We start from the raw sequence: 25,532 nt of genomic DNA, 5'->3' as shown, positions 1-25,532 counted from the left end.
AAACTTTTGTAGTCTAGTGATAAATAACAAGATACAGTTTTTAAAGTTACTTACTTTAAAGTAATATGAAGTTTTATATATCGAACGGTCTTCAAATTTTGAAGACATTTGAATGTGTAATCTTTCTAATATTATGGGGTCACAAATTAATAGTAATTACTGCATTTAATAATTTTTATGCCTTCAAGTTTGATTAAAGTTCAACTATTAGTTATTAAGTAATTATATTTATGTAATATATTTATTGTATGTAGACGTTTTGCTGATTGAGTTTTTAGGTGCGCTGAAATAGTTAAACAATAACTACAATATTTAGAATTTAGAGTTTGAAAATATTGCAGAGATTAACTATTTAGAAGTAAAGATAACATTGACATTTAAAACATTAAACATAGTTTTTTGTAACGTATAAAACACGGTATTAAGCATAGTATTCGAATTAAATCATCAGCAGCACTTAAGGACGATTAAAACGATGAAAGATACAGGTTTGCACGAAAAATTTTAAACAATTCAAAAGAATATTTGGTCGTGAAGTAGTGACATTCTTCAACTATCTTTTTTATCATTTTCGCTATACCTACAAATAGCTGAACTGGATGTGTATGTAGAATATATATATACCCCTCTTTAGCCTTTGGTGCCATCGCAAAAAGTATGGTCCCCACTATCCTCCCCATCTTCTCCATCTCGATGAACGTGTGGTGGGTAAGAGAGATGGAAAGAAGACGCGTTATAAAAACCTATCTTTTCCCCCTCACCCTATGTACCCCCTGGAAGAAACGTATGACCTCTTTACCCCCACTATACGGACAGCGCTTTTGCACGTTGTTGCTCAACCCTTCGATTGTCTAAAAAATTTGAAGAAAAATATTAAGAAGATTCAAAAACCGTTAAACAGAGACTTCAATTTTCCTGATTGCTATTAGTACTTTCGATCAATTGAAGTACTAATCTTCGGTACTTACAAGATCGCATGGAATTGACTATAATTTTTAATATTAAAAAAGAGTAGGAAAGTGCAGATAAAGGTCTGAGAGACAAATTACATTTACAATTTACCTTCTTGCTACTACCGTTGATCACCGTTATGGCGGATGATTCTTCTTTTTCGCCATTCCGCGGTATCACAGTTCTTTTCCCCTAGTCTGTTACCCTCGCTTCTGGCGAATTTTATTTTTGTACCCGCTCGCTCTAATATTATGTCTTCCTACTATGATACTCTCATTATATCGGTACCATTGCAGCATTAGAACATTTTTCTTTCTGTTTCTAGTGTGGAAGTAATTCTGGGAGATTTTTATTTTAGTAAATGGAAAAAGCAGGCTAGAGAGAGAGGTTTTGAGAGCCCTACCGTCAGAGAGCGAAATTTTTTGCTTTATCCCTTACCGTCGACTGCCGACGAATTAGTAAGAAAAGACATATTAAACGTTCGTCGATATTTATCTTGGAAATGAATTATTATGGTTTTCTCAAATATTGTCAAATTAGAGATCATTTGCTAAATTAAATAATAATTTTCATAATTTCGGTATCTTTTGCTTCTGATAATCATTTTCAAATATCTATTTTCGAAATTTCCAATATTTGTATGATTATGAAAGAAATCTAAATTCTACTATATTAGGATCCTATTTTCTTTACAATGACACGAGTAAATGAAAAAAATAATGGTTACAGCTGACCCGTGAAGAGGTAACATAATTCTTTGAATACGTGTCCATATGCAAATTTCCCAAGCCTGAGAAGTTAACCTGGAAAGGGTTTGAGCAGGCGGTGGACAGTTTTTTTCGATTAGAACCTCTTGTTCCCGCCCATAGAGGAATAACAAAAAATTGTATGAGATACGTGAGGTCTTTTGATACTGAAACGCGTGAGACATTTAAGCGTGAGACTTTGTCAAGGTGCATCTTCATGAGGAGTCCTTTTATCTTTCTTTAATATCTCTACGAGTACAAATATAAAATTAACAAATATGAAACGTACTTAAATAAAGCTTTTAATAATCAGTAACTCCATATCTGTTTACATACAAACTGTATAAATACTTTCTAAACGCCATTCATTCTACATGCATAATTATAAAATTATTTTCGCTTTAAAAAATACTGTGCAGTAAGTACTGTAATTGCGAGTAGTAAAAAGATGTTTACTAGTAAAAATTAATATTATTGGAAATATACTAAAATGAAGAGAAACTGTAAAAACTTGACAAAATAAAAATGGGACATTTTTTGTGTATAATTGTTATTTAATATTTTGTAAAAGCGAGCATAGAGTCAGATACTACAATTGTTATAACAGAATATAAACTGTTTACTATAGTAAAAAATGAGTTAAATACTGTTAATATTTGTCAAGTACTTATTCATTATCTTCCTTATACTATACATATTGTTACATTATTCTTAATGGAAGATTATTACGAATCGATTAATATACAGCTATGTAATATATCTTGATCATTTATGAAATGCTCATAAACACTGATAAGCTTAAATATAAAACTTAAAACACATACATCAGAAGTACTGGATTTAAAATAAATATTAAATTCAAAATCCAATCGATGACTGATATTAACCGCAATTTACTGCTTTCTAGGAACTCATAAATGCTCAATTAAAATTACAGTAGAACCCTGATTATCCAAATATTGTTTAATCGAACGTACGATTATGTAAATACTGACTAATTGAACATTCGATTATTTGAATAATACGTCATAAAAGAAAACAAATACTTTCTATAAAATTAAATTAGCATCGTATAGTAAACGCTATGAGAAATATGATGCAAAGAAGTGGTTTATAAATACATAATATTAAAATAAATGACAAGGAAATCATTAAACAGACGAACACAAGTGGTGGCGAATATAAAGATAATGAAAAATATTATATTGAAAATAATAGTGCACCTTATTTTGAAACATTAGAAATTATCGTAGAATAGTATTGAACAGAAAAAGAAAGTATTATCATCTAAATTATAATAGTAAGAAAAACATGAGAACTGATACCCCAAAAAAGTTCAGAAAATAGATTCGAAACTGAAGAAAATCAATTTTTTTTAATAATATATATACAAATGATATATAGACAAAAATTGTTTTTACATTCAAATTCGATCATTTGAGTATGTAAACATCATGTCATTCAATTAGTTCAGATAATCTAGATTCTACTGTACCATCACGCTTAGCTTTTTGAAATATTGAATTACAGTATACATTTTTGTATAAACAGTTAGATGATACAAAAAATTGAAACATAATATAAAAAATGGTAAAAAAGCACTTTTTGTGTAAGCACGTAGGTGTTCATGGAATAAAATTAATGCACAATTAAACACAACCGTATTCATACCAGACTGGACTGCCTGCTTTCGGATCTTTTTCCATAGGAGTTTCCACAATTTGTTCTTCTTGTCCTACATCTTTCATGCCACTATTGTTCATATTTTTTGATTCGTTTATAACCGCTGATACTTTATTATATATAAGAACTGGGCGAGGCTCAACTTGCACTTCGGATCTTGGTGTCTGTTCCATCAGTACTGAACGTCTATCATCTCCCTGCTCCTGTAATGTTTTTTTTACTTATGTATTAAAAATAGATACCGTAAATACTATTTTTTTTGTGAAATAAAACATATTTTATACTGGTAAGGTAGTTGATGGTGGGGGAGAGTCATCGGTATAATATACTGTTCTTCTAGTTCCTGGATGACCAAGAGACAGCGTATCGGATCCAAGGCTTCTATTAGTTGATCCTTAAAAAGATTTAATTTTAAGATACTAATATAAGAATAGTATTAAAATACTAATATGTTTGAAATAAGTATATACCTGTCAAACGATGATCTTCCGTACTAGCGTCTGAATCATTTCCTCCAGATTCTGATTCATAAGTCTTTCCTTCTGTACTTTTAGAATCTTCTGCCCACGATCTTCGATTCTAACTCAAACAAACGAATTACATTATACATTCATAAATAAAAATATTAATATATTTACCTTATTAAGAAGATCAGAACCTGCTTTTCGAACTCTTCGAACTAAATTGGCTCCAAATCCTTTTCTGTAAGAAAAGAAAATATAATAAAAATATTACAGATGTATGAAGTACATTGTAAATATGTTCATATACTTACTTTTTTGTGGTACAACTTTCTAGTTTTCTGTAATGCTCCATAATTTTATCCTCTAATTTTTCTTTTTGTCTATACAAGTGGTTCATTTTGTCACTGTAATAAAAACAATATTTCCCAATTAATGTGTTGATTCAAGCGAATTATACTGAAACTGAACTAGTACTTTTAAAATACGGACGTGTACATCTTTTCTTCCATGTGATACTGTTCCTTGTCTTCAAGGGACCGAGTGAGCAGTTCATGATACTGTGTAAACATTAAACTAATATGATCCATTAGAGAACGTCTGTCGTTGTCTAGCCCAGAATTGACATGCAATAACATCTAAAATAAAAATGTAAGAATATAACATTTCTTATAAAAACATCGACGTAATATTGTAATTTAAAAAACAATTGATTTATACTTCACAACGTTGATTCAGTTTATTGACTTGAAGTTCTAAGTTAGAGCATCTCTCATCTTTACTGCTAAGTTCGCCTTGCATTTCTGTTAGCTTGAGACTCAATCGATTTGTTTCAATTTTATTTTTTCTATAATCTTCTTGCAGGTTTCTATACTCAGTTTTCAATTTTTCCGTAGCTGTATATAAGTTTCTAAAGTCATCCTAGAATTTATTTGCACTTATGATTTATACAATAGAATGTGAGTAATACAATACAATTTGTAACATAGCCTATTATGCAGGGTGGACAAAAATTAGATAAAAAAAAAACTGTTTTTCAAAACAATGTTAAAAAAATGTTATTCAAAAAAGATATTTCAATTTAAAGTTGTCACCTAATTTTTGTCCACCCTATAAATAAGCACATATCATAACTTATTTTTAAACAAACTACCTTCAATTTTGAATGTTCTCCCCTCAAATTATTCAAACTTTTTGCATTAGTCACTAATGACTCCTTTTCAGTTTGCAGTGCTTTATTTTTCGCTTTAAGTCCTTCATAAGACTCTCTCAACATTCTAATTTCATTTTTCACATCTCGTAAATTCGATTTGAGAGAATCATGTTCTTGGAATAAATTTTCATATTCGTTGTTTAATTGTTCATGTAAGGATTGTAATGTATCTTGATCATGAAGAAGTTGTATGTGCGCTTGTTGTTGTACACTACGCTCTTTAAATAGCTAATCATAAAATTAAAAACAGGATAATATATCATTTTTACATCTTAAAAAGGATATCAAATTGAAATCCTTTTTGATAATAAATATATAATAACATTTGATAATAAATATCAAATAATATATATAAGCATTAAATGTGCAATATATTCTATGTAAAATATTTACAACGATAAAAACAAAAAATAAAATTTTATATATATTAAATATAAATTTATATATATTATATTTATATACAAATATAAACCTAAAAATTTTGAATGAAAATATTAATTATCTCTAACATGATTACATAAATATTTTATTTTGGAATAAGAAGTAATTATAAAAATTTACCTCTTCCTTTTCAGCAACAAGTTGTGAGTTAGCAAGCTGCAAAGCAGTATGTTGAGCTGCTAAAGAATTATTCTGAGACTGTAATGTTGTGATCTGTACTTGAAGTTTTGCATTCTCAGATAAAATATTTTCTGATGCTGTTTGTGCGGTAAATAATTTCAAGTTTAATTGCTCCTGTTCCTTCTGAAATCAAATATAATCTCGATATTATACATTCTGTTCACTATTTCTCTAGATTTTATTGTTTAATAACCAAAGAAATTGAATTTACAACGTTAAGATGAAAGTACCTTCAATAATTCTACTGTTGCCTTCAATGTGCTCTGAATGTTACTGCTGTCATTGTTTTCAGAATTCACAGAATCAGGTACTGACTTTTCACAAGAATTATTCGACTTTCTTACATGATCTACAACTTCTGGAATTTGTGCGATCCTGCAATCATTGAATATTTTTAAATTTGTTAAGATTTAATGTTATGATTTTAATAAATTACTTGTATTTTTATTACTTTCGTAGTACGTCGTCTAATGGCAAGGACAACAACATGTTGTCACTGAGTCCAAGTTTTTCTAAAATTGTATATAGCTGTTGAGTATTCATTTTTTCTGCTACCAAATTAGTCTGCAATATTTCTAACGTTTCCCTATCGATAGCTGCTCGTGAATCCAATTCTTTACTAGATCTTTCAATTTCCTGCAATCTGCCAGAATAAATAATTTTGCAACAAAGATTCTTATAGAACGGAATGTATATGTTCAAATAAAATATTACGTACCTTGAAATTTGTGTAACAGAATCATGCAGTTCTTGTTCAAGTTGCGTTACTTTTCTTTCCAAAACTTCAATAGTATTGGTAGCTTTATCCAATGCAACATCCTTTTCCTAAAATTTAATATATTATCGTAACGTCTATAGCAATAGAATTATTAATTTAATAAATTAATAAAAAATATTTATACTTCTATTGTTTCTCGATATCGATGAATATCGCGCTGTGCAACATCTTTCTCTTTTTCTACTGCCACAAGTTTTGACTCAACATCAAGACACTTAGAATTAATCTCTTTTATGTTACTTTCAACCGTTTTTAATTCATCAACCTTCTGATTTGCTAGTTCTAAAGAACGTTCCAAATCATCTGCTCGTCTTTGTACACTTTCTAGCAAAGTCTGAACTCGTTGTTTTTCTTTTACTGCTGTATCATAATTTTTCTCTAATTCTATCATTTTTGTATGTTGAACCTAAAAATCAATACAAAAAAGGAAATAAAAATCTTTATATTTAAATACTGTAAAAGTCTAAAATAATGAATATTAGACAAACATACTTGAAACTCTTGTTGTTGCTTGTCAGTCGATGTTCTTTGATTTTTTAGAGAATTTTGTAATTTTTTGTTTTCCTCAAGTGCTTGCTTCCATACTAATTCTAAATCTGAATTTTGTTGCGTGAGTCTTTCGATATTGTCATTCAATGATTCAATTTTTAATGACAATTTTTTCTTTTCTTTCTCAAGTTCCAATACTCGAGATGAATTTTCGTGGAAAGAATTTTCTTTTAAAGAGTCTATTAAAGTAAGTAATCGACGGTTTTCTAATTCTAATTTTAATGCTCGTGTCTGGGCATTGTTTGTTAACTGTTCAGATAATCTATTATCCGTGTGCGCTAAACGGAATTTAAATATATTGTGTGAATATGTATATTCAAATAAATACATTTATAAAAAAATATTTACATATCAAAAAATATGTAGCATTACCTGGTTCCTCGGAATCACTTATAGAATTAGCTAATGCAGCTTCATTTGCAGCAGCTTTTGTCAATTTGTGTAGCTGTGTATTCTCTTCTACAAGCTCTTGATACTTTTCTTTATCTGCAGCTCGTTCCTAATAAATTATTTGAATAAAAAGATTAATATAAATTCAAATGAAATCTTAATTTGTATTTTAATCAATGCTCATACCAATGCCATATCATTCAATAACTGTTTATATTTAATAATTTCAGACTCCAGCTCTAAAACTTTATCCGCTCTTCTTCTTGACGAACTCAACTGATCTTCAAGCATTTCTCTTGTCTCCATCAAGACTCTGAAAGAAGTCAATTACGTATAAGAAGTTTTATTTTCTTTATTTTAAAAGAACAAAATATTGTTAATGCAAAACACCTGTTATCTTCACGTAGTTCTTCTATACGAGTTTTATAAAACTCTATATCTGTAAGTTTTTCCCTATATCGCACAACTTCTAATTCTAATCGATCAGCACGATCTGCTCTTTCGATTACTGCATCTAATTCATCCCTGTAAGATTTTGCTGTACGAGCTTCGTGCATCAAATCTTGATTCTAAAATAATTAATACAAAAAAAGTGTTAATACTTTAAAGTTTCTTTATCTGTTTTAGATCTTACCTCTTGCTTTAACTTAGTCATTAGCATTTTATGGTACTCAAGTTCTTCTTTACATTCTAATAAGGCTTCAGTTTTTTCTTCTCTGTAAATAATTTAAAGTAAATTTAACACAATATGAAAAACATTGTATCGTAAATAAATAATTATGCATACAATTCCTGTCTTTGTTTTCTGACTCTAGACTTCCAATCAGCTAATTCAACTGCATAGTGATGATTATCTTCACGTTCTGATTTAACAACAGGATTAGAGGGTTGAACCTTGTTTAGTCCTTCAGCTTCCACACTGATAGATGAATCATTTCCTTCTGTACTTTCATTTATGGCAGTATCTCTCCACCTCTATTACCCCAATATTTTATAAATTTTATTATTATCTTAATTCACAATAGTATTATTTAGACAAAACATACCTGACGATATAAATCTAATTCTTGAATCAATTTTTTGATTTGTGTAAATAAACTGCCCATATTTACATTTTCCATCGCATCTTGAGTGATAACTATGTCTTGACAATCTGTGACCTATTAGTATAAGATTCAATCAGTTAAACTAAACTCTTATAAAAGGACTGCATAAAAAGTACAAAGGTATAACATTACAAACACATACTTGCTTAATACATTCTACTATCGCAAGTTGTGTATCAACATTTAACGTTTTTATGTTTGTAATAAATTTCTCTTTGTTAGGACACTGTACAGCACAACCAAGAAGTAGAAGCAGCAATAATTTCATTTCTGTAACATAAAGCTCTGGTTCTTTGCCCAAATTTGTTGTATCTGGTAACCTTAGTACCAAATGACCCAATTCTTCTTCATAAAATTGCTTCATGTTATCTACTACAGTTTTTAAATTTTTTGCACGAATTATTGAACTTCCTTCTGGAGATATTACTTCATCATGTAGTGGTTCTGGATCTCTGTAAATACAACAAAAAGTTAATAGTATCTTAGCAGCAAGAATGTTTAATCAAAACATATTAAGATACTTACATTTGCAAAAATACATTATGCAATAATATACCATCCACCAAATCATCGTAACTGGTTAATAAATTAGAATCTTCCAGGCAACTGGCAAACTATGACAAAAATTTGAAATATACATTGAATTAAAAAATCGATATTATTTAAGAAACACACTATTAAAATCAATAAGACTTACCCAGGTCACCAGTGGGCCCGATAATAAGTTATTAATTTCAGAGGATGCCATTTTATATTTTCTTTTTGCATTAATTATTCGAAGCTATGTAAAAAATAACATTATCATTTTGTGCTAAGAAATTATTTATGTCTAAATAAATATTTTACAGTAGAAATATATAGAAAAGAATACTAAATGTATAGTCAATACATATATTTTATCTTCCAGTTATAAAATCTTTCTTAAGTAAGATTATTAAACTTTGATATTAATATAGTAACAAAAATTTAGTATACCTTCTGTATTTGATATAATATTTCATGATAAAAATAAGTCAAATAAACAAGTAAAATTAATTTCAAAGTTACATCTCAGCTTTGTATTCAAAAAGTTTAATTCTATAAAATACTTAAAATATATAATTTAGCTTTGAATTCTATTTAGTTAGAGTAGAAATTCATTTACCTACATTGGTAGAATCAAATAACTTAATTTTTCACGTACGACGTCTAATAGTTAAAGCCATGGTAGATTTAGGATGATATTTCATTTAAAGCTTGAATAATTTTGATCGAATATAATTATATTCTTTGACATTTATTACATAGATGTATGCATATTAAATGCATTTTACTTTATATTTGTGGTTATGAAAGAGAACATAACCGTGTAATTTTGAATCTACATTTAATGGTAAAATCTACTATTTAATATCCATGTGAAAAGATACTTAATATATCATCGATGTATAAGTTAAAATACTCCAATCATTAATATAATATTTAGCACTTTCTTAACCAAAAATCAGACAGTTAAAACAAGCAAACGACATATAAACAAAGTCAACGCTAGTGAAACTCGAAGAATATGTATACAATGTACGAATGATAAAGCGAACTGGGAAGTTTGTGCAAGCAACTGTAAAGAAACTTCTTCATTTACTTAATTCTATCTATTGTCTTGTTGGAACAGTTACTTCTGCAAATTAGCTGCATAATCTTAATAATAGATTCTTCACATATTATATTATGAAAAAAATTATTATATTTTACAGAACAAAACTGGTATTCATCACTTCTTAACAAGTAAATATATTTTGATGGTAATGAATTGCATAAAAAATGCAATTTTCTCTTAAAATTGTTTTTTTATTCAAAAAGTGCCATATACAGTAATGTCTCAGAAGACAGATCAGTCGATAATTTTTCGTTGTAACGATACGAAAAATGTTTTAAGTATAATTTAAATGATTTTGCAAAGGAAAGTTTTTTCTTAATATCTGTATTATTAGACTTTTTAGTTATTAATGTTTTTTAAACAGAAATACATATTGTTCTTATTTATATTTTAACCAAATGTTAATGAAATTTTGAAGTTCTTAGTACTTGAATACTTTAAATTACAATTATAAGTAATATGCATGTTGTATACAATAAGGTATACTTTCTTAAGTTAAACGCTTTATACAGTAAATCATTCCTTAATAAATGCAGAAAATTTGAACAAATTTATTATATTCCGAACATCTGTGAGAAATAATTGCCACTTGTAGTCATCTGGTGGCGAGATTGCAAAATATCTATATAAAAATTTTCAAATTAGGTCTAGGCAGGTCGAGCGCGCGTGTGTAAGGATATGTAGAAGTACCTATACGCAGGTACCTGAGTTGGCATGTATGCACGAAAAAGACACGTTGGCTGTTGTGTGATGCGACTTACTGATTTTTTGAAATGATCAAGTTCCTTGCGATATAATATTTATTATATTCGCAGTACCTTTGAATTATTTTCTCACGTTTTCTTTTCTGCGCTTCGTATTTCTATGCGTTTTTGTTTAAGGTAATTGACATTTTAATATGCTACCTTTTCATTCGTGTTATATTGCAACAATTATTCCAATTTTTCAAAATTCCTTGAAATATTAAAGTGATAATAACCTGTTCTCTTATTTTTTCAGTTGTTTAAACATATTTTTTAACATATTTCTATAAATTAATATTACACGTTGACAAATTTTTATGTTTGTTTAACCAGTTTCATTATTTGAATAGTTGCTTCTATACTCATGAAGTTCAAAGTCATCTGTTTTGGATACACTTGATATGATATTTTTTTATGATGCATTAAGTCAGTTTTTCATTTTCAGGTACAATAATTTTGTACAAAATGAGAATCGTGAAACTGAAAAGGAATCGCTTGTTTAATATCTTTATTTATTGCGTACTCTTCCTTTTTATATTATATGCTGTTATCAATTTCTTTTCTGAAAAACCAATAAATAGCTTAAAGGAATATTGGGTGGAGGGCTTGAAAGGAAAACAGGTAAAGGAAATGAAATTTTCATCCTAATAAATGAATTTGATTTTTAAACCATTATTCACATTATAATATTTATAGCAAGCAAAATCAAAGAATAGAATGTTAATATTATATTATAGGTTCCAGTTTTAGTAAAAGATCTAGGAAACTTTGAACCACAGCATGTACCAATTAGAACTGGACCTGGAGAAGGTGGTAAGCCTCATATCTTGCGAGATGATCAACAAAATGATATTCAACAATCAGAATCTGAATATGGTATGAACATGGTATGCTCGGATGAAATTTCATTGGACAGAGCAGTTCCTGATACAAGAATGCCAGAGTAAGTATTTATCTTATCACATTTACCTGTTTTTCTTCAGGTTGAGATTACATATTTGATTTACAGATGTAAACATTGGAATTATCCAGAAGTACTTCCTCGTACTAGTGTAATAATAGTATTTCATAATGAAGGCTGGTCAGTATTAATGAGAACTGTTCATAGTGTAATGAATCGTACTCCGCCTCAGTTTTTGGAAGAAATTTTACTTGTAGATGATTTTTCCGATAAAGGTACATAATCTTTATTGCACAGCATTAAAGAAAATTGGTATCAATTGTATGAAAATTATTAACAAGCTTCTATACAGAAAACTTGAAAGGGGACTTGGAATCTTACATTGAACAATGGGGAGGAAAAGTTAAGTTAATAAGGAATTATGAAAGACAAGGTTTAATAAGAACAAGATCACGTGGTGCACGTGAGGCTAAAGGTGAAGTTATAGTATTTTTGGATGCTCATTGCGAAGTTAATGTTAATTGGTTACCACCTCTTCTAGCACCAATAGCTGCCGATAGGTAATTTTCTTTCTGTCATAGAATTTTCATATTGTATAATAGTCAATTACATAATTATAATTTAAATATTTTTAGAACTGTAATGACAGTTCCTATAATAGATGGTATTGATCATAAAACTTTTGAATATCGTCCAGTATATCAAGAAGGACATTTATATAGAGGCATTTTCGAATGGGGAATGTTATACAAAGAAAATGAACTTCCTGCCAGAGAACAAAAGACACGACCTTATAACAGCATGCCATATAGGTAATTTATGGTAAAACATACATTTTTAAAATTTATGTTAGACAAAATTATGTGACACGTAAGTATTAGGCAAAACTTAATTTAGGTCTCCTACTCATGCTGGTGGTTTATTTGCAATAAACCGTGAATATTTTCTATCATTGGGTGGATATGATGAAGGGTTACTTGTATGGGGAGGAGAAAATTTTGAATTATCATTTAAAATATGGCAATGTGGAGGAAGTATTCTTTGGGTACCATGCTCACATGTTGGTCATGTATATAGAGGATTTATGCCTTACACATTTGGTAAATTGGCTCAGAAAAAGAAAGGGCCATTGATAACCATAGTAAGTAAAGAGTTAAAAGTAAAGTTCTATTTAAATTTAAATATGTGGCGCTCAATCTAAGTGCTAATCCTTTAGTAGATATAAAAATTATACATTTCATTGTAGAACTATAAAAGAGTTATTGAAACATGGTTCGATGATAAGTATAAGGAATTCTTTTATACAAGAGAACCATTAGCAAGATTACTTGATCATGGTGACATATCAGAGCAATTGGCTTTTAAAAAACGAAAAAGGTGTAAAAGTTTTCAATGGTATATGGAAAATGTAGCTTATGATGTTTTTGATAAATTTCCTGAGTTACCAGCGAATATTCACTGGGGAGAGGTAATTATATTGGTATCTAGATTAATATCTTTTTTATATCATTATATTTAATCTAAAATGTTTTATATAATATGTAATATTCGGAAACGCTAGACAATTTATTTTTTCTTTCTCTCTTTTATGTTTCAGTTGCGAAATGTAGCAACAGGAGCATGTTTAGATACAATGGGTCATTCACCTCCGAGCTTAATGGCTACATCTCATTGTCATGGATTTGGTAATAACCAGGTAATTTAAAATTATTTTTAAGTAAGCGATGTTGGATCCATGTATAAGTAATTATTTATGTAATAATCTTTTAGTTGGTTAGGTTAAATACTAAAGGCCAATTAGGTATAGGAGAACGATGTGTATCTGCTGATGGGCAAGGTGTGAAATTTGTATTCTGTCGACTAGGAACTGTAGATGGTCCATGGCAATACGATGAGGTAAGTTTTACAAGGTATATTGCATAAGTAGGATGATTCATAGTTTTTGTTTCGTTGAAAATGTCGAAAGAATGCGGCCATGTGAGTGTCATAGAGCATGAAATATCTTTTGAAGTATTGTTATGTAAATAAGTAAAGGGTTTCATTGTCAGTAATATATACTATTGCACTCTGCAGATACATGATCACATTTGTAGAAACAAAAACATTTTGTTCAATTAGAAGGTTTATATTTTATCATTTTCTCTGTTTTTATATTTTTAACAAAGCAGCTGCTATGGTGCATTCCAATGATGTAATGTGTATACGCTTCTATATAAAATGAAAATTCTCTTTGAGAATAATTGAATTTTATCTATTTGCAGAAAACGAAAACACTTCTACATAGAGTGCATAAAAAATGTATGGCACTACATCCGCAAACTCAGCAACTGTCTTTAATGCCATGCGATGTAAATAATACATATCAGCAATGGTCTTTCCATCAAATTCATCCACGTTGGATGTGAAGAAACGTAAGTACATATTAGGACTGTTTGCATTATATATGGCGCTTTATGCCAAATCAAAGACTTTTCAGTAAAACTTTGTCTATGGATTACCTATTATTCTTTTATACAATGTACTGTAATTAAGATACCTGTTTTGTACTCTTCCTTTTCTTAAAGAATTGAAAATTTAAAATCAGAATCCATTTTATGATGTAAAATAATTTATAGCTATTTGATCAAAAACAAAACTGGTGCTATACAGTTATAACAATATTTAAACAATACTCACGACTGGACTAAAGACCGTTTTGTTAAGATTGTTTAAAATCGCGTGTATTTATATACAAAGCGTTTTAAATGCCGTTTATAATAAAATATCTTACAGTTTTTAAGAATACTTGTGACTATTTTAGCAAAGGGAAATATAATAATATTCATATCTTGGGATTTTTTTTCGTATTTTCTTGTGATGTCAAATAAACTTTTTACATTATGATTTAGCTTGCACCACTGTAAATGTAATTTTGCTTTGTTTTAATTGGTTCTTGAAAAATAAAATAAAGCAGTTCTTCTAAATAAATGACCTTATGTTCAGAGTATTAAGTAGGAAGAACACTGCTACTCCTTAAAGCAATTATTTCGGGGACACGTTTCAATTACTTTAAAATGCATTTTGCTTGTATTACCAATCTAATGTAAGAATGTGTGCTTCCATTTTTGACTGATTTGTACTAAACGAGCATGTTGTTAACCCTTGCGCACTGTCTAAATGGCAATTATATACAAGTATAGTTGAACTGATGTTATAGTGTAAATTATCTTTTCAATATAATCTTAAATACTATTGTTAAAAATCAATAAATTTCAAATAAACTGACTTGTTATTAAGAGTGCATTAAAGATTAAATTAAATTTTAAATCAAATTGACCCGAACAGTGCACAAAGGTTAATGTAGTGTTGTAATCCTCTTTTAATGATTTAAAATACTTTCAGGCAAGAAGTTATTTAGTTTAATGTTGAAAATACGTAATAAATGTTTTTCAAAGCCAGTGTATTAAGAAAATGAGTCAAATATAATAATTTTGTCATAATTTTCTGCTCTTTGTCTTTTTGACTACTGTGGTGCTATTACATATAATAAATCCTATTAAATTTTTCATAGGCTAACTTTTAATTTCTGAATATCTTACGTTTTAAGTACAGTAATAACTCGAATATGTATAGGCAGAAACCTATTGCTATTCCTTTTGCTTAGAGAACTGGTTAGAGCGATACTTCATCTATTTACACTCTTTTGAGTTTCAAGACTTTCATTTAAAATAAGTTTTTCTGTGTTAAACATTTTTATGTTATTTATTTTAAATTGTATTAATTTATAATAATGTCTGATGTATTTTGAACGCTGGCTTTATTGTTTTTGACAACCAGTTGTCGATCACGAAAATCGATCTTATTGTCAGTCAGGAAAAAAAGAAGTTGGTTTCTGGAACAGAAATGTTACCAAATTCCTATAAATTACCATTAATATTGTTCTATGTCTGCGTTTCGAAATATTGCTGTACATTATGTTTTACTATACCGTATAAAAACTTGTTTAGATATAATTAAGAAACTTTGCATACTTTTTATTTATCATTAAGTATATCAATGATTCCAAGTTCATTAGCCGTAACCAAATTTGGTGTCAATGATGCAAGTTAACTTGCAATTTTGCAGATGTGTATTTTATTTATGAGCTATTTAGTCGAGAAGTCTTAGTGACAGAGACAAGGGAGTAACCCTAGTTTCTAAAGTAGTTGGCCGTACTGATGCCTAAAACAATACTTAACGTTTATATGTTTGGATATTTTTATACTTAGTATAAGATAAAAGGAATGAAAAACATTCACCTTGTTACGATCTCGTATATTAAACACGCCATAAACTATAGGATTCATGCAGGAGTTTGTACACGCAAACAAAAAAAGACCTTTTTGAATTCGTTGATCTACTTTATATGCTGATTGACGGTCAATCCAATACCTAAAATATTCAAATATAAAACACAAGTAACTGAATCGGATATTTAAGACTCATTTTTAAATAAGACTTCAACAAATAATTTAAATAATAAATTATTTACCAAAGACTCATGACATAATACGGTGTCCAGCAAATGAAAAATACAGCAATGATGATTATTGTCATTTTGAGAGTTCGTATTTTTGCTCGCGTGAGAAAACCCATAGAAGAGCGACGAATCTTATCTAAAATCAATTCAGTCGCAATATATAATGACACAACAATATTGATATTAACTTGAACATACCGTGTTCGCTCTTCTTTGATCTTCTACATATTTCCAACAAAATGCTTGTATAAGTGTATATTATCACAATCAGAGGGAACCAGTACATCATAATCATTCCAAAGAGGGAATACGTTATTTCATGAGTATATGTTGGGAAAGTGTTAAATGTAACACATTGTGAATACCAAGTGATGTTTGGATGAGTTTCCAGGTGAAACACTACCATCTAAAAATAATATAAAATACATGCAAATAGAAATAGACCACATACTGCTATAAAGTATCAGAGCTTCCTAGTCCTGAAGAAGCAAACTAGAACGTTTGCGAAATCAGCATTAAGCTGATTATTTACGCTGCATGATCCGAAAGCTATTAATATGTATTATAAAGTAGTTTGTTATGTATAATATAATGTAACATATGATTTTTTTTTTCTTAAATTTTTATAGCAAAGTAATACCACTCTCTGTGATGTGAAATAAGTATAAAGGCACGAGTAGTTTACTATAGTTAATTATTTGTAGTTATAATACCTGTGGCATTGAACATACAAGGGATGCTAACCATGCAAAGCATATCATTAGTTTCCCTCTTTTGTCAACATCCCACAGTTGAAGAGGCCGCGTTACTGCATAATACCTGTAATAAACCCATATGAAACTTTTTGAAAACTGGAACATTTTATACTAAGATATTGTTGTTGATATTGTATGTACAATACTAAGATATTGTTCAGAGTTTAGGAGCTGGTTCCTGGAATCAATCAAATGCGCATTATTTACAGGGACAATTTCCTGAACTCTAAACAATACAACAAGTTTCTTATTTTATGAGATATTAATATAAACTAATTTTTTAACAATATGGTACTAATTAGAAAAAAAACATTAAACATTGTTTCAGATTTTTCAAATGCTTGTTCAATTTTTATATTGACTTTTATATTGATTGACAATAGATTTACGATTTTTATAATAAATCAGGCCTATTTAACTGGTGGATTTGGTAGTTAAAGCACATTTAAAGCTAGCTCAGTTGGTATTGCAAATATATAACAGTTATATTAGTGTGCATACAGGCCTATTTTGTTAGGTCTTATGCATCTATGAACTTTTACACTCATAGACTGTTTCATTGCGAATAGCTCAACTTAAAGATGTGGTTTTTGCTTAGTTTACAAAAGAGTGACTTTTGGAGCCAACAGCTAAATAGACCTGATGTAGATGTATATTATTCTAGTCACAGAAGAATTAGTAGTCTGCACACCTGAGATGACTGAAATAAGAAGTTGCAAGTAAAACAATGAAATTATTTTTACAAATTTTACTGACCTGTCCATGCTTATGCATACCAGTACGAAAGATGATAAGTACAAACCGAACACTCTAAAAAAAGCCATTATTCGACACATTGCATCTCCTGCTTTCCATGACACTGTAATTGCCCAAGCAATCTCAAGTGGCATCATTAGAAAAGTAACCTGGACATTGTTTTTTATTTACTTAAAATAGTTTTGATATATTAATAAAAATTCAATCTATATGAACGTACAAATAAATACTTACTAGCAAATCAGCAATCGCAAGATGCATCAACATTATATGTATCCTTGATTTAGATACACGTTTGCGACGTCTAATTAATATTAACACTGTTATGTTTCCCACTGCAGATATTACCATTAACACACTGTAAATAATTATACTGACAATGTGCCCTTCGTTAAAACGCATATCTATTGGTAGTTCCATATTGTCCAGATTATTTGTCTTTAAGTTTGGCAATTCAGTAGAAACAGGAGCTTTTATAACGTTACTCATGGTATATCTTTAAAATTTTTAAATTCTATTAGCAAATAAATTAATTATAAATTTAGTCAAGGTTTTATAGATTAATTACACTACAATTTCGTAATAAAAAATAATAAAACTTTTATATGAATACTTCAAGAAACAAAAGAAATATTCATACCTTATTTAAGTTTAGATGTATAAACCTATTAACTGTCTCAAAATAGCACATCATATTGTACTTTGATCACACTGCAAATGCAGCAAAAATCATTTTCCACTTTTTTTGTTAATTTATCAAAATTGTAGCAAATTAACTGATGGTATATTTTTAACAAAACAGTAGAAAGAAGTGTTCTATTTTTAAATAATATATATTTTAATATTTAAAAAATAAAGATTTCTAAATATATCTCTTAATATATTATTTAATCATTCAGTAACAGATATTGTGTTTACATTTAATCACTCATTATAAATATTGTGTACATATTGTATCACTTTTTATTGTTCTTAAAATGATCAGTTACACTATTCTTCAATTTTGATTCATTTACCAGTTATTTCTTGATTTCCAGTTATTGATCTTTAGCATATCTCCATCATTTGTAAATTTATTATAATATATGTAATTATATTAGTAACTGCATTCTCCTTGAATATTTCACATGAAAATTTTTGTTGACTTTTTTAAGTTGCTTCTCTGTGTTTGTATCATGTCTTTAAAAGTCAGTTGAATTTCTATATGTTCTTTATCATTTCTAGGCACTCCAAATAAGTTTCTGTACATATTGAAATTTATCTGTATAGGAAATCAGTTAGTTATTGTAAATACACAACATATTGATCAAGATTTTTAAACGTAAATGACAAATGTCAATCAAGAAATGACAAGTTTCTTACTGGAAACCAACAACAGCAAAACTACGAATTCTGTAATCCAAGTGAAATTTACAAACATAAAAGCTTGGTCCAGTAATCTAAGGTCAAATGTTACATCAAACTTGATAACCACCACAGAGACATCCACTACTATGCTTTTAAATGTGATGTATGTAATAATGGAAAATTAAGTATCTCAATTATAATTAATTTTTTAGATTACTTATGTCTGGAAATTATGAATATTTTGGTACATTAAGAAACCTTTCAATTTTTAAATCTTTGATCAAAATTTTAAAGTAATTTCTCATAATTAAAAATGATTTTGTATCTCTTATATATAATCATATTTACAGATAAATAATTCTGTTAAATGAATTTATAATTTAAATTACTTTTATTAATTTAAGCAATCAGCTAAAGATAAATAAGCTAAACTTCATTTTTTGTACAATTTACTACAGAGTACAGGTAAAAAATACAACTTATAATTTATAGATAATTTACTTATTTTCGATATTGTTATAAAAATAGTTAACAAGTACAATAATATATTTATGAAACAAATTCAAATAACATGAATATTTTGCAAAAGAATGAAAGGTAGGTAAATTTTCATAATGCTACATTATGAGCATTTAAAAACAACATTATATACATTCTAACCGTTAAAGTGCCAAACAGTGTTACATATCTTTTTCATTTTGAAAAATATCAGGAAGAAGAGTATGAGTGATTAAAATAAAGTTAATTTTTTAATTATACGAGAAACAGACAATATTTGAATCTATAAAAGTGTCATATAACTTCAAATACTAAGTAATGTAGCCTGTCATGAATGGGAAAATACGCTCGATAACGGTAGTTAGTATTTGAAACAAGCTATGACATAAAATAAGAAATTCATTATTTTACTTGACACTTTTTGCATATATTCTTACGATTACTGTTGTCTTTTAAACGATTAATAATTTATTTATTTTAGAACATGGCTCTTAAAATCCTTCACAAGTTATATTTTAAAATTAAAGTGAATTACGTAAAATGTCAACACCTTTTATCAAGATAGTTTGCTTATATACAAGAGTAAACATAATGAAAGATAATATTTACCTAACATCTGAATATAATAAAAATTGTAGATAATTGATGATATTGAACGTTACTCATCCCAATCATCTGTATCTGGTTGTGAATCGTATTCACTAGTGGCTGAATTCCTATCTGATGTAGTTGCCTCATTTGGTTTCGGAGGAGGAGGAATTAGACTGGCCATCCTCTCCAGTGCACTGCCCCCTGATCCAGCAATTCCTTTCCTCCTAAGGGCTAATTTTGCATGTAAATCTGCCATCAGATCTCCCCCAACAGATGCTGAAGACCAACGATTCCCTCCTTCCTCTGGTGGCACAGTACGTCTCAATTTCGCTCTTCCTATACCTCCTGCATCTCGAATTGCTGCCATTAAATTCGAACGATCATCTGCTTTTATTGATTTGTTTTTGTTTTCGATCGTTTTTTTCTTCTCTGAATTTTTCTGCGAATCTGTAACATCTGATTCATGTGGTGGTGGTGGTGGTGGCGGCGGTGGTGGCGGCGGTGGTGGTGGTGGAGGTGGAGGTGGAGGTGGCATTGATTGTGGTGTACGATTATCCATTTCAGCATTCAAAGAACCTGAACTCGATGCATCAGATGAAACAAATGCTGTTGGAGGAGGTGGTACAAACGTTCTGGCTTGAGCAGAATGTTTTGGAGAGTCGACATCAGCAAAGCCAGGAAGGTTGGGCATATTCTGTTCGAATTTGGTGTTTGAGTCTTTTTCATCTGTAGTTGACGTTGGGGTTGGAAGATCTAAACGAATAGTAGGTGTAGTTACTGCTGAAGATGGAGCAATGGGACTTTGAGAATTAAGATCCAAAACGAATTTTTCATCATCTACAATTCCAGGCAAATCTGGAAGTGTTGCTGGTACATTTATCTGTGGTACCTACAAAACGAAGTATTTTAATTACTTTTTGTATTTTTATAAATAATGATAATTCTTTACACATCACATTCTTTGACATTTTTAACACTTTATTTATGTTAAACTAATTAAATATCAATTTAAATGTTTTACCTCGCCTAAGGTTGGTGTATAGAGATAGCTAGAAGATGAATCCATTTCCAAAGTTTGCCATGGTTGTATTATTGAATCTGGTGCATCTTCAATTTGTTCTTTATCATTTGTTCGATGAGAAGTTTGCTTTCTTGATATTGTGTATGGACTATCCATGCTTTCAAACAAAAATGCATGAATTGAAGTTAGAGAGAGTGGAAATGTTTCATTCCCATTTACATAAACTTCTTTCTTAGCTTTAGATCGCACATGATAAAATTGTAACTTTTCTTGCAAGTTATTATTTGTCACATATTGACCATCCTCTGTTTTACAGTTAGAAGACAAATATGTTTCAGGCACATCTTTTATAGGTACAGAACACTTATAAGATTTTGGTATCTCATAGGTGTCTTTAGATTGGGGTGGTATTGCCATCTCATATTCCTTGTATGTATGACTAGCAGGATACTTTGCAGCAGAATACATTTTCACAGCTTTCAAATTTAAATTAGTTTGTAAATATTCCAAACGAGTTTGAAGTTTTGTAGCTCTGTTTCTAACATTTGAAAGTCTGCAAAAAAAAATTATAACACTTTTTAATTGAAATTTGTTCTAATACTATTAATTTGGTGCAATATATTTAAACCTTAAGATAAATGATTAAAATGCTAAGAAAATATTAAAATTATTTGAATTTATAAAATTTAAATCAGAAGAATACAATAAAAAGACAAGAAGAATTACCTTTGACTATTCTCAAAAAGTCTTTTATCAATACACTCGAATATATAAGAAACAGCAGAATCTAAATCATCCAGAACATCAGCTATTTGAACAATCGTTTCCTCATGTCTCAGATTATCAGGAATAACGCCTAAACATTAAATTAATGTAAATATATATTATACATTTGTAAGCAAAAGCTTTTCTAGCATGCACATTTGTATTACAAAACAATAGTTTTCAGCCCTTTTACCCTAGAATGTTATTTGGGAGCAAACAATGATATATACTATAAATATCTTCTAAAGAAATGGCTAAGCAGAAATATAAAAGCATTATTAAAAACGTTGAGTGAATTTTCAAATATTCACATTTTAATCTGGGTTTATCTGCAACCCCAAAGTGTCAAACACTCTAAATAGGTTAGTGTCATTCTAGGGTCAACATTGTTTTTCATTTTACGTTTCTTCTATGAAACATATAATAATAATTTATTTACCGATCTCAATGCGTTCCGGCATTATTAATAATTTTTGAAAATGCGTTTCACTCTTTTAAATATTATAAATAGTAAGTTACTATTTACAAAATAAACATATAACGTTAACTAATGATTAACCAAACAAAATGCATCTTTTAATAGATCATCTTTGAAATACACTAACTTAAAAATACTATAAAATAATTCAATTTAGTTAAAATCACAAATTTAACTCAAAACCACTTGTTCTCATTACAACAAAATTATGAACTTATGCGTTATGACAGTTCTAGTTTCTAGTTCTAGTTATCTCGGAACCACTTGGAACTTTGCCATCATTGCATTCGTTTGAAACATCACTATAGTTATGAAAGTTTTCAAACTTTCATCTATTTTAACTTATAAATGTTTTCCGTTGGATACAATGGTCTAATAAAAAATAACAATCCTATTTTATAAAATACAATTTTAAATTTGAATTTAATTATAGTATCTACGTAAATAATAATTTAATAGTAAAAAATCATGCGATACTACACAAATATCTAATTAACCAATAGAATTGATTTAATGAAACTTATAAGTGATCTTATCAGTTACGATCAACACTAGAGCTGACCGTGGTCCTACACGTTTCTAGTCCGTAAATTACATAATAATACATATATAATATATAATAAATTTGGTTTAATTTAGTGCTACAATGTTAGTCATTTGAAAATTGAAAACACATGAAACAGTATATTAAATATTTTTATATACTTATTAAAAGCGTAATAATAATTGCAAAGAAAAAAATTTTGCGTCAGGCGTATTACGGTATCTATAATAAGAAATGTAAGAAATAAAACTTATTTATGCACTAATGCAACATAACGAAATATTGTCGCACGTGTAGTATCAAAAAAAAAATTGAACCAGAAATAGTAATGTGAAAGTGTATAAGTTTGAACATTTGAAGAATATGTAATTTTTTGAAGCTGATGATAACTGTAAACTTCATAATTAAAATAATCGCATGACGATTATAATGACAAGTATACACACCAGCATTTGAAGTTACAAAGGAATTTAAGATTTTCACCGTTTCAGATATTAAATGAAGAAATAATTCACGCAATGTATATATATAAATGATATTAGTGCAAGTTTTCATCAAAGGTCATATGGATATATATATTGACATCAAGTAAATACTTGATCGTTAGACGCATAGTTTGATTGTCAAAATTTTCGTCACGTATGTAATAAAAATTGTTTACAATATTTTAAAATCATTATATTAGTTTGATAATTTATTTTTTTGAATTTACTTTTAATTTAACAGGTAAATAAATTAATAAAGGAAGTTATTTTGGAGTTAACCAAAATGTCAAAGTATTATACACGTACATTGTGCAATTTGCAAAATGAAATACAATTACATATTTTTATATTGTATATTTAATAGTATAAAAAATACCTAAGGCCAATGCATGTGTAATTTTGTTTGTTTTTAATTATACAGGTAAAGCTATTATAAAATATTTCTTTCTTGTACCTGGGAAAGAGTAACTGATAAATTGTATATAATACACTTATAAAAATTTGTGGAGTAAAAGTAAAATGTGCATACTCAAATAAGTGTAACAAGATGTTTGTTCAACTAATAGAAATTGAATTTAGTAATAGGATTATGGCTAAATTACTTAAACTGAGTATATTACAAATTACTATGAAAATGAATCTGTCTACAAAGCGTACGACACATTATGATACTCTTCAAATATCACCAAATGCTACACATAATGAAGTAAAATCAGCATATTATAAATTGACGTTACAATATCATCCAGATAAAAATAAAAGTGACTCTGCAAAGCAAATGTTCCAAGATATAGCAGATGCATATGAAGTACTGGGCAACTATCAGTTGCGCAAACAATATGATAGAACTATTGCAGTTAAGTTCAGAGATGTAAATCAAATGCAGAGGCCTCAGGTAACACGTGCTGAGCCATTCAAAGGAAACATCTACAACTTCGATGAATGGACTCGGTCGCATTATAGTAAAACCTTTCGATCAGATCAAAAGAGGAAAGATTCATACAGAATGCACCTCGAAAGACAGAAAGTAAATGCAAAAGAGGAAGAAAATAATAACATTGTGTTGCCAGTAGTTATAGCAGTATGTTCTCTTATGTTATTTATTAGATATTATATAGAAGAGAAAAATGATGTACCACTTAAAGAAAAAAAAAATTAATGTAAAAATTCAATTTTAGTCAAATTACTTTTAATTTATAGAAAATAGTGTTACATAGCAATGTTCCAATTAAAAGTATTTTAATAGGAATGAAAATGCAAAACAAATTTTATTTATTCCTGCTCTGAGAAGTAATTTTGTCAAAAATTTAATTTTATTATCATTAAAATAAATTGTAAAATCAAGTTACTAAAGTGTTGATTAATTACACTACATGCTAAGTTAATTATATCTTCAAAGAGTTTGAAAACATATTTCTTGTACAGTTGTTATATTTGATGATTTAAATACTAACAATTTTGATTATTAATTTAAAATTATTATGTAGTGTAAACTTAACCCATTAAGAATTGGTTTTTTCGTAACACTCTAAGAAGTATTTTTGAAACTTGGGCTTCAATACTAATAGGTTAAAAAAGTTTCATATACATACGTATCATACATATGCATATCTATGTAAAAACAATTAGCTTGTATAAAATTAAGTATAGGGAGGAAGTAAAAAGTAGTAGCAACATTACTTCCTTCAAAGCTGTGTTGATTATTGTTAACAAATAGTATAAATAAAAATGGAAAAATCTATTAATATTGTGGTATTATGTTTTGTATTATACAAAATGTTTTTGGTACGTACTGAAATATTTACAGGAAGGATAAAAAGAAGCTTAAAATGTTTAAAACTCTTTCTTTTTGTCTCTGTTTTGCTAAGATCAATGAATTAAAACACATTTGAATGTCTTATAATTTGTATAGTAACACAGATGCTTTAGAGACATTTTATAGATTTATAAGTTTAAGTTTGTTAATAGATAATTACATTAATCTGACATTATTCATTTAAAAGTTACTTAATTATA

General features: G+C 28.6%; 5 protein-coding genes across 10 annotated transcripts; 2 read left to right on the top strand and 3 right to left on the bottom strand.

The window, feature by feature from the left end:
• Positions 1 to 2,273: 2,273 nt before the first annotated feature.
• On the bottom strand, positions 2,274 to 9,246 carry Girdin (protein girdin). The gene is made up of 23 exons (XM_076388624.1): positions 9,196 to 9,246; positions 9,024 to 9,112; positions 8,641 to 8,950; positions 8,439 to 8,552; positions 8,180 to 8,367; positions 8,027 to 8,108; positions 7,783 to 7,961; positions 7,579 to 7,705; positions 7,375 to 7,501; positions 6,946 to 7,280; positions 6,578 to 6,859; positions 6,394 to 6,500; positions 6,127 to 6,318; positions 5,906 to 6,050; positions 5,616 to 5,798; positions 4,995 to 5,282; positions 4,562 to 4,762; positions 4,334 to 4,479; positions 4,156 to 4,248; positions 4,019 to 4,082; positions 3,851 to 3,959; positions 3,665 to 3,774; positions 2,274 to 3,583 (listed from the first exon to the last, which is right to left on the bottom strand). The coding sequence occupies exons 1-23, from the start codon at positions 9,244 to 9,246 to the stop codon at positions 3,347 to 3,349; spliced, it is 3,759 nt and encodes a 1,252-aa protein (XP_076244739.1). The 3' UTR covers positions 2,274 to 3,346.
• A 1,557-nt stretch (positions 9,247 to 10,803) lies between these two features.
• Pgant7 (N-acetylgalactosaminyltransferase 7) lies at positions 10,804 to 14,688 on the top strand. Its single transcript, XM_076389689.1, has 11 exons — positions 10,804 to 11,015; positions 11,323 to 11,498; positions 11,615 to 11,820; positions 11,887 to 12,053; positions 12,131 to 12,338; positions 12,414 to 12,590; positions 12,676 to 12,919; positions 13,025 to 13,246; positions 13,376 to 13,474; positions 13,549 to 13,674; positions 14,040 to 14,688. The coding sequence occupies exons 2-11, from the start codon at positions 11,343 to 11,345 to the stop codon at positions 14,181 to 14,183; spliced, it is 1,749 nt and encodes a 582-aa protein (XP_076245804.1). The 5' UTR covers positions 10,804 to 11,015; positions 11,323 to 11,342; the 3' UTR covers positions 14,184 to 14,688.
• A 521-nt stretch (positions 14,689 to 15,209) lies between these two features.
• Positions 15,210 to 18,849, bottom strand: Akhr (Adipokinetic hormone receptor). Of its 3 annotated transcripts, none has more exons than XM_076389693.1 (9): positions 18,804 to 18,849; positions 18,022 to 18,283; positions 17,788 to 17,936; positions 16,990 to 17,095; positions 16,475 to 16,682; positions 16,289 to 16,412; positions 16,056 to 16,218; positions 15,789 to 15,978; positions 15,210 to 15,649 (listed from the first exon to the last, which is right to left on the bottom strand). In XM_076389693.1, exons 2-8 carry the CDS (start codon positions 18,274 to 18,276, stop codon positions 15,907 to 15,909), a joined length of 1,077 nt encoding a protein of 358 aa, XP_076245808.1. In that variant the 5' UTR covers positions 18,277 to 18,283; positions 18,804 to 18,849; the 3' UTR covers positions 15,210 to 15,649; positions 15,789 to 15,906. The 3 variants fall into 3 exon arrangements, with proteins under 3 accessions (XP_076245808.1, XP_076245807.1, XP_076245809.1); XM_076389692.1 differs by lacking the exon at positions 18,804 to 18,849 and adding an exon at positions 18,428 to 18,563; XM_076389694.1 differs by lacking the exon at positions 18,804 to 18,849 and adding an exon at positions 18,428 to 18,563 and having other exon boundaries at positions 16,056 to 16,188.
• Positions 18,850 to 18,908: 59 nt separating this feature from the next.
• LOC143186184 (WASH complex subunit 1) lies at positions 18,909 to 22,711 on the bottom strand. Of its 2 annotated transcripts, XM_076389691.1 has the most exons (5): positions 22,449 to 22,711; positions 21,971 to 22,100; positions 21,245 to 21,797; positions 20,242 to 21,112; positions 18,909 to 19,048 (listed from the first exon to the last, which is right to left on the bottom strand). In XM_076389691.1, the coding sequence occupies exons 1-4, from the start codon at positions 22,468 to 22,470 to the stop codon at positions 20,291 to 20,293; spliced, it is 1,527 nt and encodes a 508-aa protein (XP_076245806.1). In that variant the 5' UTR covers positions 22,471 to 22,711; the 3' UTR covers positions 18,909 to 19,048; positions 20,242 to 20,290. The 2 variants fall into 2 exon arrangements, with proteins under 2 accessions (XP_076245806.1, XP_076245805.1); XM_076389690.1 differs by lacking the exon at positions 18,909 to 19,048 and having other exon boundaries at positions 19,748 to 21,112.
• A 625-nt stretch (positions 22,712 to 23,336) lies between these two features.
• On the top strand, positions 23,337 to 25,261 carry LOC143186188 (uncharacterized). 3 transcript variants are annotated; one of them, XM_076389697.1, is made up of 3 exons: positions 23,337 to 23,467; positions 23,523 to 23,670; positions 23,758 to 25,261. In XM_076389697.1, the coding sequence occupies exon 3, from the start codon at positions 24,064 to 24,066 to the stop codon at positions 24,673 to 24,675; it is 612 nt and encodes a 203-aa protein (XP_076245812.1). In that variant the 5' UTR covers positions 23,337 to 23,467; positions 23,523 to 23,670; positions 23,758 to 24,063; the 3' UTR covers positions 24,676 to 25,261. The 3 variants fall into 3 exon arrangements, with proteins under 3 accessions (XP_076245812.1, XP_076245814.1, XP_076245811.1); XM_076389699.1 differs by having other exon boundaries at positions 23,352 to 23,670; positions 23,938 to 25,261; XM_076389696.1 differs by having other exon boundaries at positions 23,352 to 23,670.
• The last annotated feature ends 271 nt before the right edge of the window (positions 25,262 to 25,532 follow it).

The sequence above is a fragment of the Calliopsis andreniformis genome, chromosome 12, assembly GCF_051401765.1.
Source record: "Calliopsis andreniformis isolate RMS-2024a chromosome 12, iyCalAndr_principal, whole genome shotgun sequence".
Classification (NCBI taxonomy): domain Eukaryota; kingdom Metazoa; phylum Arthropoda; class Insecta; order Hymenoptera; family Andrenidae; genus Calliopsis; species Calliopsis andreniformis.
The sequence above is the reverse complement of the archived record's forward strand: the minus strand, read 5'-3'. Positions and strand labels throughout refer to the sequence as shown.